Raw genomic sequence first — 13,299 nt, forward strand, 5'->3', positions numbered from 1 at the left:
TGTGGATTGCTATTCTTGTTAAATACATCTTTTCTGATTCTACAAATCCAGTCTGAAATTGCATTTTCTAGTTGATAGTTGAGATGAGACAGCTGAGTGTGATTTTACGCTGCTGAATAAAACTGCTGTGACTTTAAATTGATTCTAAAATGAAGTCTGTGAACTAAAAGAACAAATTTACTGTGTGTTTACTGAGCCACTTGGCATCGTAACACATTGTAGTAAACTAGATTGATATTGAAATATCATATCAATAAATTAAGTCTCTACTGGATATACTGGTCTATTACTGTGTTGTAAAATGGCAGCAATTACTGAGAAAATGATGCTGTGTGTCAGAAAAACTTCTGTTTTACCATCAGTGAGTTCTGTGACATGTTATGGTTGACACCTACTCCAGCAGCATGTGTGTAAATATTTAATAGTTACTCAGAGTTATGTTGTAACTTATCATTTAGCTTTTATTTTAGTAATGCATAAATCACAACTTAGTAGTAATCTATGTTATAACTAAGTTTGAACTTACACACAGCTGGTGCAACAGGCTGCAGCAGTTATTTGTCTACTCTGCAGCTACATGTTTTTGCTTGTAACAGGCTGATATCTACTCTATAACTGTCCAGATGCTCTCGGGAAACATCTGCAGAAGCCTCCAGCTGCTGGAGAAGTTACATCTGATCTCCCTTCTATATGTGGTCTCTGTGTAACTGCTACACTGCTATTTACATTCTAGACACATGACATCATGGAAGGAGTCATCTATCCAGTGTAATCTATCAATAACCAAGTGCCAGAGTCTTATAAGTTACTAACAGGTAAAGGTAGTTAATAATAGTTACATGTAACAAGTTATTCATTCTTTGATACATGATTCATTTGTTTGAGAAGTAATTTGTAAAAATAAAAAATATATTTTTGTCTTGAAACTATTGTGGTGTCTGACATTTGTTGTCCATATTTTTACTGTAGAATGAGCGGGTGGTGATGAGGCAGCACTGGTGGGGTAATTTGGGTGGACTGTGGTTGGGAGGGGAGGGGGGGGGGACCAAATCCTTATCTCGCCTAGGGCACCAAAATGGCTAGAGCCGGCTCTGGAGTCACTTTCCACCACTGGACTTCAGTTGAACACATCAGTTTTAATGGATGGCAGCAATGCTGATGGTTATTAAGATTAGAGTGGAGTGGAAATTTTTCTGTGTAACATAAAACAAGTAACAGATAAACAAATGTGGTAACAAGATACTAGAGATGTGCAGAGAGCCCAGTAATTGTATTTGTATATGTATTTGTGGAGGCAGCAAAATTATTGTTTTAAAATATATATAAAATATTGTACTTTGAATAATAATTTGTCTGATATGGTTTTTCCACAAAAAGTTAAATTATCTTATTAAAATCCTTAAAATTACATCTTCTCCTCCTCACTCATTAAAAATTCCAGAATCTATAAATATGCAGCCTTCTAGTGTCAAACTCTGCACATACATCATTCTGCAGAGTGAGGCTCAGACACCCAGTAGGAACAAGAAGAATATAACTGTTGAAAGGAGACGTTTTCTGCTCAGCAGCTGGATGTTGTTTGTGCCTTTGTTATGAGGAGAGCTGTTAAACATGTACATGAAACAGGATATTTTGTGTAAAAATTGGGATAATACTTACATTTAAAAGCTTTTCCTACATGGTTAACCCCCCACAATGGCGTGTACACAGGATTAATTAAATTTATAACAATTACTTGTTGTTTTACTCAACTTCAGTTACAAATATAAGTAATAGAATTCAAACAAATTCTAAATTTTTCATTATTGTTGTAAAGCATTATTTATAATATTCCTCACCAATTTTTTTTTGTTTGTTTTGTTATTAATACATTTTTAATGCTTAAAGTTTTTAAAATACATAGTGTCCCAGAGTTGACCGTCCCCCGGTTACTCTGATATAATTCCCCCTGAACAGACTCCCTGACTATTCCCAGTCCTGATGCCAGAGGAAAGTAACTGGCTGGGCATTTGGTTTTTTTGGGTGTTTTTTTTCATGTTCTATAATGGATGCACTGCTGCACAATCAAGCAGTTAACACCATTAGGAGAAAAGTGCAGGAATCCATAATTGAGGACATTAGAAATAAAAACAGAAACACCCAGAAGGAATAAGAAAAAAAAAAAAGCAAAAATAACAATTTGAAAGGAAGGTGAGCAACAGATTACCTGCTGAATGCAAACAGAAAATAAAGGCTTTTTTAGAGATGATGATGTCAGCAGGTTGACAACAGGATGAAAGCAAACTGCTACTCAAATGAAGAAGAAAAAACAGAAATGTTGGCTCAGAAATTACTGTATGTCTTGAGGAAACTTAAGACGCAAAATTCCTGTCCCAAGTTCTTGTTAACTTTTACAGAGGAGCAATAGAAAGCATCCTGACTGGAAAATCACAAATTGTCATGGGATGTGCACGGCCCTGGACAGGAAGGCTCTGCAGCGGTTGATTATAACCACCCAGAACATCACCGGTACCCATCTACTGAGCATCAGTGATATCAGTAAGGTGCCTGTACAGAGCCCAAAGGATATTAAAAGACTATACCCACCCCAGCAACAACCTGTTCACCCTGCTGCCATCTGGAAAGAGATACAGAAGTATCCGCTGTCATACAACCAGACTACAGAGTAGCTTCTTTCCTCTGGCTGTAAAACTCCTCAATTCATCCTCCGTACTCCAATATAAAAAATTGTTTTATTTTTATGACTTATTAATCATTTTATATAATTTTTGTTTTTGTGAGTAGCATAAAGGCACTATAAACTACATTTCATTACACAACCTTGTGTTGAAAATAATAATAAATTAATCTTATATCTTGTACCAACATGATGAAGAATCTGCACCAGAGGTTCCTTTCAGAAAATGAAGATCAGGTCTCTTACTCTTGTTTCTGCACCTTAAGACCATTTTGGGTTGTGGTGTCCAAAGAGGCTGATTACGAAACCTGTCAGTGTAGAAGTCATGAGAACTTACAGTTCATGGCCAACATCTTGTATAGCCAAGGTCTATCAGAAACGAAAAACTTTGAGGGAATGGCAGATGCAACAATGTGCAACAATCCCAAATCCAAACTCTGCACATATGGCAAATGTAGAGACTGTCTGTACATACGATGCTGAGAGCTCCTGAAAACACAGAGGTAGCTCTTACCTAATGGTCTCTGGAAGACAATGCCAAAGTGAATGATGGAGGGGAGTTTCGGAAAAGGTCAACAATCACTGTGAAGAAAAATGTGATGACAGAGAGGATGCACTTACAAGTGAATTCCATGACAGACTGTCTTTAACATCAAATGGCAGTATGGGGTCTAGAGACAGCTGAGAGAAAACTTGAGGAAAAATGAATGTCTACGACATCTAGATTTCAGTGAGAATTAATCCTGTAAGTATTCTCAAGAAATTAAATTGGTCCATTTCGGAGAGTCACACCAATAAGCCACCCTATGGTGAGGGAGAGATACCCTTTGACCTACTGAGCTACTCAATACAAACAGAAGGGCAACTTTTACCTATAAAGAGCCTGTCAAGAAAGGCTTCAAAGACATCAGATGGAACTTCTTTGAGGCCATTCATGGAAAGGGGACTCTAGATGGTGTTGGGGGTACCCTTTGATGGGCCTCATAGTCCAAGTGCATAAGACAAAGGCAGGCCTGCCTGCAGTCACAAAGCCTGATAACAAGCAAGGGTGCCAATCAAACAAAGGGGGTCCAAAACACTGCTCAGTTCACACCTTGGTGTTAATTCTGGACACTCTCGTCTCTCATTGGCAGAGACGCTCCAACACTAGAAGAAGTCACGGTGACACAGCCGTGACATTACTGCCCCTTTAAGTACTGGCCGCACCAAGAAATCTCTGCCTGTCCATTGTAACCGAGTGAGGAGGTTTTGCCTTCTTTGTGAGCCAGTTTACTAAAGGAGGTAACCTTGTGTGTGTGTACTTTTCCCTACCGCTGTGTTTGTGCCACCGTGAGTGGGAAAGTCAGTTGTTTTGTAGATAAGAAATCAGACAACGTGCGTTACAGACTGCCATCCGTACATGTGCGCTCTGTGGACATACATACTCTGTGGGATACATGCTCCCACTTGAATGTGTTTTCACTGTACATAGTTGTTTTATGTATGTAGAATTAGATTTTAGGACAGTGGTTTATTGATCAAAGCATCTACTAACTTTGTTAGCTCAGCGTTAATGGTTCATGTTAATGGTTACAAAGCTACACACAACAGCACATCACATACACCCACAATGTCAACTAGTAATTAATCATGTAAACTGGTCAAATTAAAAGCAAGATTATTTGCATTAATAAGACCATGAGATGAACTTTAGATTCAGTGGTTACAGAGCTGAGTGGTTTTTAGTAGATTTTTTTAATTTGGTTAAAATAGTGCCTTAAAATAGAACATGTCTTTTTTCAAGATAATGCTTGTTTATGACTACTTTGTTAAAATATATTTGAAGGATAAAATAAGGAACATTTTAGCTCTTAGATAATGTAAATATTACAATAACTGTGCATTCAAAACACTTGAGATGAGAATGTCCTATAACAGGGTGGAAAAAACAAACACAGCCCTAAGTGCTTCACATAGCAGGATTATAACAACACAGACAAAGGAAGAAAATAAAAGCAAAATACACAAATTTTGCAAAATTAAAAATTATAACAATAAAACCATAAAGTGTTGAAAATAGATGAATAAAATTCAATGAAATAAAATAAACACCAGGGATAAAAACGATATAAATTAAAAGGCAGATTAAAAAGATAGATAGATTTAATTTCCTTTTAAGAATACAGAGAGAGCCATTTTAATATCAGAGGCAGTGTGTTCCACAATTTAGGGCCGTAAAAACAGAAGGCAGCCTCACTGGTACTTTTATGGGACACATTAGGAACATTTAAGAGAAAAGTAGTGATCTGGCTAGAACATAAAATGAAAGACAATCTCTGATGTAGGGAGGAGCTAGGTCATTTAAGGCTTTGTAGACAAGTAAAGGAACTATCAATCAACTATCAATTCTGAAAGATACAGGTATCCAGTGCAGTGTCTTAAGCAGTGGGGTGATGTGATCCATTTCTAGTAAAAAGGGAATTACAATAGTCTAAACAGCTAGTCATAGAAGCATGAAAGAGCATTTCAACATCTTTGTGAATTAAAAAAAAGAAAAAAAGTCTGTTTTGATGACCTCATTGAAATGAGAATTAAAATTTTAATCTAAAACCAGCCCCAATTTTGTCATTTATGTTTCAATCTGTTTGCTAAGACCACCAAGCATTGAGTGCAGTTTTTCTTTTGCTGCTTTGGGTCCTATTAAATTAAAAATTCCTCTACCCATCCATATATTGTTGTATTTATTGGGGCCATGTACAGTGTCAAACATAAATATTATCATTTGATGTACTGTACCAGTTAGCTTATAGCTAATTTTCATCTGCAGTCCCTTCATGAGAATTCACAATTAAAATATATAACAGGACAATAACAAACAGTACAAAGCAAAAAACACACAGCACACATTATACAACACACAATAACACATCACATACACCCACAATGTCAACTAGAAATTAATAATGTAAACTTGTCAAATTAAAAGTAAGATTATTTGCATTCATGAGACCATGAGATGAACTTCAGAGTCAGTGGTTACAGAGCTGAGTAGTTTTAGCAGATTTTTAAATTGGTTTTGAACGTACTGATGGAACTGCAGCTCTTCATATCATCAGGTAAATGTTCCATTGAGTTGTGGCTTCACAGAGAAAGCTGACTGTCCAGATGCAGTGTGATGAAATGGTCCAATCTTGTATAGATGATATTCTGGAGGATCTAATAGAACTTACTGAGCAAGTGAACATAAAGTCACATCGTGGAGGAGGACAAACCATTTAACATTTATAAACTAGGCACAAGATTAAGAATAATCTAAAATTGTCAAAGCTCAGTGAATTGTATTTCTCCAGAACCCTACAGTGATGGAAATGCATTGGCTTATTAATGTCAGTGAGACAGGCAATGAGAGCATGCAGTGCATTGGGGTCATTTGGGGATACAAAGATGTACAACTGTGTATCATCAGCATAAAAATCGTAATTGACATGGTGATGGTGCATAATGTTTCCAAGTGGGAGCACATAAAATGAAAACAATATTGGGCCAAGAATGCTTCCTTGAGGAATACCATATTCAGTACCATGAGTCTGTGATACATAAGCACCCAGACTGAGAGAAAACTGTCTACCTGTTAATTAAGACTGAAACCAAATTGTTGAAGTGTTGTAGGAACAGGCAGGTGTTAAAGTTTAAGCCGGATATCCAGCCGGCACGTCCGGCTGAACTTCACATCTCCGAACTGAAGAGACAGGAGGGGTCCAGAAATCACACATTGTCTGCCAGACTCCAGGACAGTGTCAATAAGAGTTTAAAAATCATCCTTAAACTTTTCAGATTGTTGAAACTTAATATCATTAGATCCAACATGTGTGACCACTGAGGATGCAGAAGAAGAAGCTACAGGGGGGACACACACACACACACACACACACACACACACACACACACTGAGGGCATCCTTTCGAGGTCTTCTTCCCACTGAGGGAACCACAGTCCTGGGATACACCTCGGTACATCTGTTTTGCCTGGGTGGACAAGCCCGAGAGGGCGTGGCCAGCAGGGATGGTGGTGAGGGGCTGGATGTAGCAGCCACAGGAGCAGGGATGGCCATAGGTGGGACATCTGTGGTGAGTGCAGCTGAAGGCACTGGTGTACTGTCTGCAACAAAGCCCAAGGCAGTGAGGTTGAGACTGGAAAAAGTGCGGGAAGCCGCAGGCACTGCTCCCCTAGCAGTTGCACCAGCAGCAGGACAGCGTTCATCGGCAGCAGCCATGGATATATCCACTGGACTCTTGCGGTTTCTGACCACCACTTCGGTCCAAGTGGCCTGAAAATTCCAGGTCGAGAGGGACGCTGGTCACGACAATGTGTTCCCCAGGATGGTGTCGGAAACAGCCACGCTCATCGCAGCTATCTCTTTTGCCTGAACAGATTCAGTATCAATGTAACTAGACAAGAGACTATCCTTCTGTCTTAGTTCATCTGATAGTCTGCGGATGTCTTCTTTGAGGTTAGTGGTACTCCTGTTTGCTTTCTGGGGTAAGTGGCAGTCAGGACATGGCATGGTGTACAGGCGTACAGTTTCACTCTGCAGCTGAAGTACTGATGCCTCTGGTAACTTCAAAACCAGGCGGCCAGTAACTAAAATAATTCATCCAGTTAAAATATAAAATTAAATTTATAGAGCTAAAAAGTGTACTGTAAAAATGTGGCTTAGAACAGGATAAAAGTCAACTCAAGACAATGTTTCTGGTGGGCAACCACACACACAACACATGCGTATCACATGCAAAGAATTTGACCATAATATCCTGAGCTGGATCAATATATTTTTCTTTCAGTTTAACAAGCCCTCCTTCAGATGAAATAATTTTCATTTCATTCATTTTTCTGATAGAAAATAAACCATGCTGACAAGGCACTGAGTAGTAGGAATGCAACAGTTTTGTCCCCATGCCCCATGAGTTTATCCCACAGCTTGTGTAGAACAAGTTCAGACACTCCTTCAATTATCTGTTTCTGTCTCTGCCGGACCAGGACCTGGAAGATGGAGATGAAGAAGGAACTGTGTTCAGTAACCAGCTGTCACTTTAAACAGAGAGCTTGTAGAAGTGACAAGAACAGGACCAAAATAAAAATGCTGCAAGATTTACACTGCACCCACAGAACAGCAGCAGGAGCTCTGATTTAGAGCTGCAACTAATGATATTTTCTTAATTGATTATTTTCTCTGACTGATTAATTGTCTGTATGTTACTTTGTGATTTGTAGGGCTGCAGTCAACCAAAGAAAATCTTAGTTGACTGAAGTCGTACGTAATCTTCAACTAAGTGATTAGTCGCGTGGGGGGATTCATAGATGTATTAGATGGATTGTCTTAGAAAATAACTCCCACTGACTTCAGTAATCGTCCAACCTTTCTTCTAGTGCCACCATCAGGTTTGTGGTTCAGACTGGGGCCGAGCAATATGCTACAAAATGATGCTATTTTTGAAGCTTGGGGACAAATAAGTTTAATTGATTTTTTCTAGATACATTAAAATGACTTTTTCTCAAAATGATGCGAGACTGGAACAAGATTGAAACATAAAATTTGTCTGCAAGACAATTGCACAAGAATAACAAAAACCCACACTTCCTGTTTCACTAAGTCACTCCAAACTGCTCAAAAAGCTGCTTTGGTAAAGTTTGGACTTTCAACAAAGCTGCAACATGCAAAACCAGTGAGACTCGCAAATGACCTGCAATTTACGAGCAAAGATTATTGGTGAAATGTGACTTTGCTGCTATAAAACTGGAAATCAGGTCTCAATGATGTGTATCATTAAATCTAAAATAATGAAACATGTCAAGTCCTCTGTCAGACAGATCTGCTGTCTGCATGCAGACAGGCTGAAACATGTCAAACTAATATGATGTGATATAAAAACATTTCTCTGACTGATGTGATGTCACGTTTGTCTCTTTCTGTGACTGACCTTTTGCTCCTGAGCCGATGTTTGACAACTCCCTCACCAGATCATTCCTGTTGATCTTCTTTAAAATGCTCTTCATCACCTTCACAGCTGTAGCAAATTCATATTTCTGCATCATCAGATCCACAGTGTCCAGCCTGTCTGCCTTCTCCAGCTGGTTCCTTTTGATGGGTTTAATGTTGTCCACCTTTTCAGTCCTCAGGTAAACCTTGAATGTCTTGAATTCATCATCTATCAAATCATCCAGAGTGTTGATGAGGTCAGTCTTTGTCATCTTGGCTCTCTGGTAAAATCAGAGAACATTGAAGGACAGTTATACAACAGTTATGTTTCTGTCTGTTAGTGTTTCTACTGGATCTGACTGATTTGACAAAAAGCCCAGTTTAGCCGCAGTCATTTAAAGTGTCAGAGAAACTCAAGAGGATCTTCAGTAAAAACGTCTCACCACGAGTCTACTCAGTAGCTGTTCTTCTGTTGATAGAGTTTGCACAGAGGTGATGGAAATGTAGATGTTCAAATAATTTACAGGCTTTTAAATTAATAAAAGTTATACAATAGTTGACAAAATAATCTCAATGACAGGTCCACATAGTCTTCTGCTTTCAGCCCTAACTTGCTTGTTGAGGTTCAGTGAACTCTGGTGTCTTCATTTGATTGTTTTGGTTCGTTAACACTGCTGTGAAAGTTGTCTACCGAGAGCACTTCAAGTTTAAAGGTTAAATCCATCTACTGAATGCAAAACTGTCAATGAAGACTTCTTATAAGTGATCTGTAAGCCTAACAGTTCCCAAATAAATAGTGAAAGTGAAACACAGTGACTATCCTCCCGCAATATCAACCTTTTTCATCCTGTTTCATCCTTCCTGTCTGTTTCTAGTTATGATAAATCACGTTCTAGTCCTGACTAATGATAGTGATAGTAAATTATTTCTTTTTGAGCTCTCTGTGACACCACAGAAGATCAATAAACTCAGCAGTTTCAGTCAGTGATTTTAATGATTGAATGAACAGTTCTGAGAACTCAAAACCTTTTGGAGCAAATTTTGTGTTCTGCAGGAAGAAACACAGTTTGGGTGTTTGTGTCAGAACTGGGCTTTTTGTTTCTGAAAATATATCAAAACAATGGAGAAAGACTGTTAGTAGCATAAAACTGAAATAGTTAAGTACAGAACAAGTATCTCTGTTTTTTTGTACTCAAGAACAATATTAAATGTTCTAACACTGCTCCCACACCTTCACATCATCTATCAGGGTACACAGTCTGACTGGTCTGATGGTAAAAGACAGTCAGTTCAGATATTTTCATGTTACTCTTCAGGATCTGTTCACTCTGTATGTATAGGCTGTAATGTGACAGTGTATCAAACTGAGTATAAATATACCGTTTCAGTGTTGTTGTCAAATCACCAGATGTTGTTTTTATGAGAATAGCAAATTATTTTGGTCTAATGAAAACAATAACAAAGATTTGAAGCCTGTAGAAATGTATCCTGAGTAACTCTGATGGTGCTCCTCTACAAGACTGCTAATGATGCTGAACCTGCGTTCAGGCCTTCATCATTTCAGGTGATACCCTTCTTTTGTGGTGAATACTCACATACACATTTGCAAATAATCAAATAACCACAAACCTGTGTACACACTATGAACACTGGGCAATTGAATGCTATTGCATTTATTATGAGTGATGGCTACCTTTGTTGTTGTATTGTTTCATCCTTTAGAACCACACACATACAGTGAATGATTGGAGTAACATAGGGAGTGCACTCTAACAGATGCACACTACATGATTATAACATTACCATAAATTTATTAATGATTAATGATAAACAAATGTTTTTTTAATCAGGAGTGGAGGAAGTATTCAGTTTAAAAATACTCCATTACAAGTAAAAGTCCTGCATTCAAAATCTTACTTAAGTACAGAAATATTATAAGCAAAATGTACTTAAAGTATCAAAAGTAGAAGTACTCATTATGTCAGTTATATCCTTATATATTATGACTACATTATTATGGCTGATGCACTAAGAGGTGTAGCTGCTCATATATAGAGATCATTTTGGACTACTGTTGAGTATTTTCATCAATATAAATGCATCATATTTTTGAAAAGCGATGATGTGATTTGAAGTTAAAATCTTAATCTGCAAACAAAGTAGTCTTTCATTCTCAACAATCTAATTACATCCCAGAACCTTGATTTCTTACTCTTTACTAGGGATGTTCATAATTAACCGTTTAACCGTCGACCAATAATAAGAATTTTGACTACCTAACACTATAAGTTAAACAGTTTAAGCTTGAGTGCGGAACTTTTGTCTCCCCTTTCTGGCAGTGAGAGTAAAAGGGGGGCGGCTCAGTTGTGATTGCCTGATAGAGGCATGCAGCACGCTCTCCGGTAAAAATGGATATGTTTTTATGGTCCACCGGCCCCAAAATGTGGGATTTGTCCCAGTATGCCTGATGGCCAGTACATACTGGCTGTAACTACTGTTGTTGCTGTAAAACGGTGGAAAAATTGTTTGGAGCGTCACACAATCCCCGAGGCTGAGGCTGGAAAAATGCAACTACAAGTTTCCATTTTGTTAACCTTTTGGCTGTTTTTGATCATTAGTAAGCCGGGATGGGAGGAGCAGGAAGAGGAGGAGGAGGAGGTTTTCATTACAGCACTCTCAGTGCTGGAGGATACAATGTGTGTTTTCATTTGTTAATCTGTTTATACATTAGAAAGTCTGGCTACTATTTGCTATTTATTTGAATAAGTTATAAAATATTTTCCTAGACGGGAGATCTAGGCTATTATGCCGGTGTTTTCATTTTGTTAATCTGTTTCTGTTCATTGCAAAGTCTGGCTACTATTTGCTATTTACATTTACATTTATTTAAGTTAAATATTTTTTGTGTAGGCTTATTGGTCTATTTTATTCCGTTCACAGCAGTGCTGCAGGTGTGTGATGATGTGGGAATGTGTGAATCCTCATGTGCTGTTGTTGTTTATGCTGCTATTTGCAAACATAAAAATAAACCCCTTCTTACGAAAAAAAATTGTATTAGTATCTTTTTGAATGGGTTACAGACATTTGTCCATTCTAAATAGTCCATTTTAATCTTGTTGTCAGCTATCTGTTGTTGAGGGTCGGCTATCAGTCAGAAAAACAATTCAAAACGAGCACCCCTACTCCTTACTGAGACATGGCTTAAACCTGGGGAGTGCTCCCCTATAGTGGAGCTCTGCCCACCCAGTTATAATTTTCTACAGGCTGAGTGGGGGTATTTCAGCTGTTTTTAAGAATCATCTCACTTGTACTCCATTCATTTTTTTTTTTTTTTTTATCAGTTTTGAAATCTTAACTTTTAAAATTGTGTGTGATAACCCAATTTGCTGTGTAATCATGTACCCCCAATTCAAATATGAGTTTTCTCAACGAATCCTCTGAGCTACTGTCTCTGGTGCTTATATTTGACAGGGCCATTATAGCTGGTGACTTCAACATTCATGTTGACAATCCTTTTAACTCATTTGCCACAGATTTCTTTAACGTTTCTAAATCTTTTAACCTTGTGCTGCATGTCTCTGGCCCCACACATAACCATGGGCACACTCTTGATTTAGTTTCTACTCTGAACATGTATCTTAATTCCCTGAAAAAGTGTGATTTTATCTCTAACCATGAATTTCCCTACCTGCGATGCATCCCTAATATCTACTACAATAACTCAGAAATGTATAATCCCCTCTCACATCTTTTAATGAGCAGTCTGCAGCCACGTTCTCCAGTTACTTTACAAGTTTGGCCTGTTGCCCTCCTCATTTCGCCAATATTAATGCCCTAGTTAGCTGGATTAATGAATTGTGTTCATCAGCCCTTGACTTTTATGCTCCATACACATCCAGGGCTGTCCCAGTTATTAATACAACCCTTTGGATCAATGACAACATCAGACAGCAAAGACCCAAAACCCACAAGAAATAAATAAAATTGTTCAGATATTTTACAGTAATTTATATTCTTTGAACACAGACCCTGACCCATCATAGATGCAGTCCTTCCTTAAGAACCTAGATGTGCCATTGACATCAGATGAACTCTACAAAGCCCTACTCCAGATGCCAAATAATAGATCACCCGGACCTGACAGCTTCCCTCCTAAATTCCATAAAAAACTTTTGGCACATATTATTCCCACTATTTTACAGACTGACATCACAAATACAAAATACCTCACAAATTTCTTTGCACATGAATACATCTGTTCTATCAGTTCCACTTAAACCCAATAAAGATCCAACTCGACCTACCAGCTACTGCCTTCTATCACTAATAAACACTGACTTAAAAATCATTACAAAAGCCCTAGTCATCAAATTAGAAATATGTTTTAGATAATGTACACAGACTATTGAATCTCATTAACCTCTTAGAACAAACTGAAATCAAGACAATTATCGTATCATTAGATGCAGATAAAGCATTCGACCAAGTTAACTGGACTTTCTTATTAAACACACTACATAAATTTGACTTCAGGGAGTCGTTCATCCATTGGATAAGGACACTATACACTCACTCAAAGCCACGGTCACCACAGATGGAATCACGTCAAGGAGTTTCACACTTCACTGGGGAACCAGGCAAGGATGCCCACTCTCTCCTTCATTAT

The 13,299-nt window shown here is 38.0% G+C and overlaps 2 protein-coding genes across 2 annotated transcripts in view; both read right to left on the reverse strand.

The window, feature by feature from the left end:
• Nucleotides 1–13,299, reverse strand: part of LOC137176846 (NLR family CARD domain-containing protein 3-like) — a 376,610-nt gene that overhangs the window by 321,513 nt on the left and 41,798 nt on the right. The window lies entirely within an intron of this gene.
• Nucleotides 7,088–9,175, reverse strand: LOC137176857 (NACHT, LRR and PYD domains-containing protein 6-like). The gene is made up of 2 exons (XM_067582851.1): nt 8,635–9,175; nt 7,088–7,696 (listed from the first exon to the last, which is right to left on the reverse strand). Exons 1-2 carry the CDS (start codon nt 8,903–8,905, stop codon nt 7,662–7,664), a joined length of 306 nt encoding a protein of 101 aa, XP_067438952.1. The 5' UTR covers nt 8,906–9,175; the 3' UTR covers nt 7,088–7,661.

Source organism: Thunnus thynnus, chromosome 24, assembly GCF_963924715.1.
Source record: "Thunnus thynnus chromosome 24, fThuThy2.1, whole genome shotgun sequence".
Lineage (NCBI taxonomy): Eukaryota > Metazoa > Chordata > Actinopteri > Scombriformes > Scombridae > Thunnus > Thunnus thynnus.

Bases quoted from the DNA above. Each gene is read 5' to 3' on its own strand.
- LOC137176857 (XM_067582851.1), bottom strand. From the start codon at position 8,905: ATGACAAAGACTGACCTCATCAACACTCTGGATGATTTGATAGATGAT. The intron at 7,697-8,634 runs GTCAGTCACAGA...TCCATCTTCCAG, and splicing joins CATCGGCTCAGGAGCAAAAG to GTCCTGGTCCGGCAGAGACA.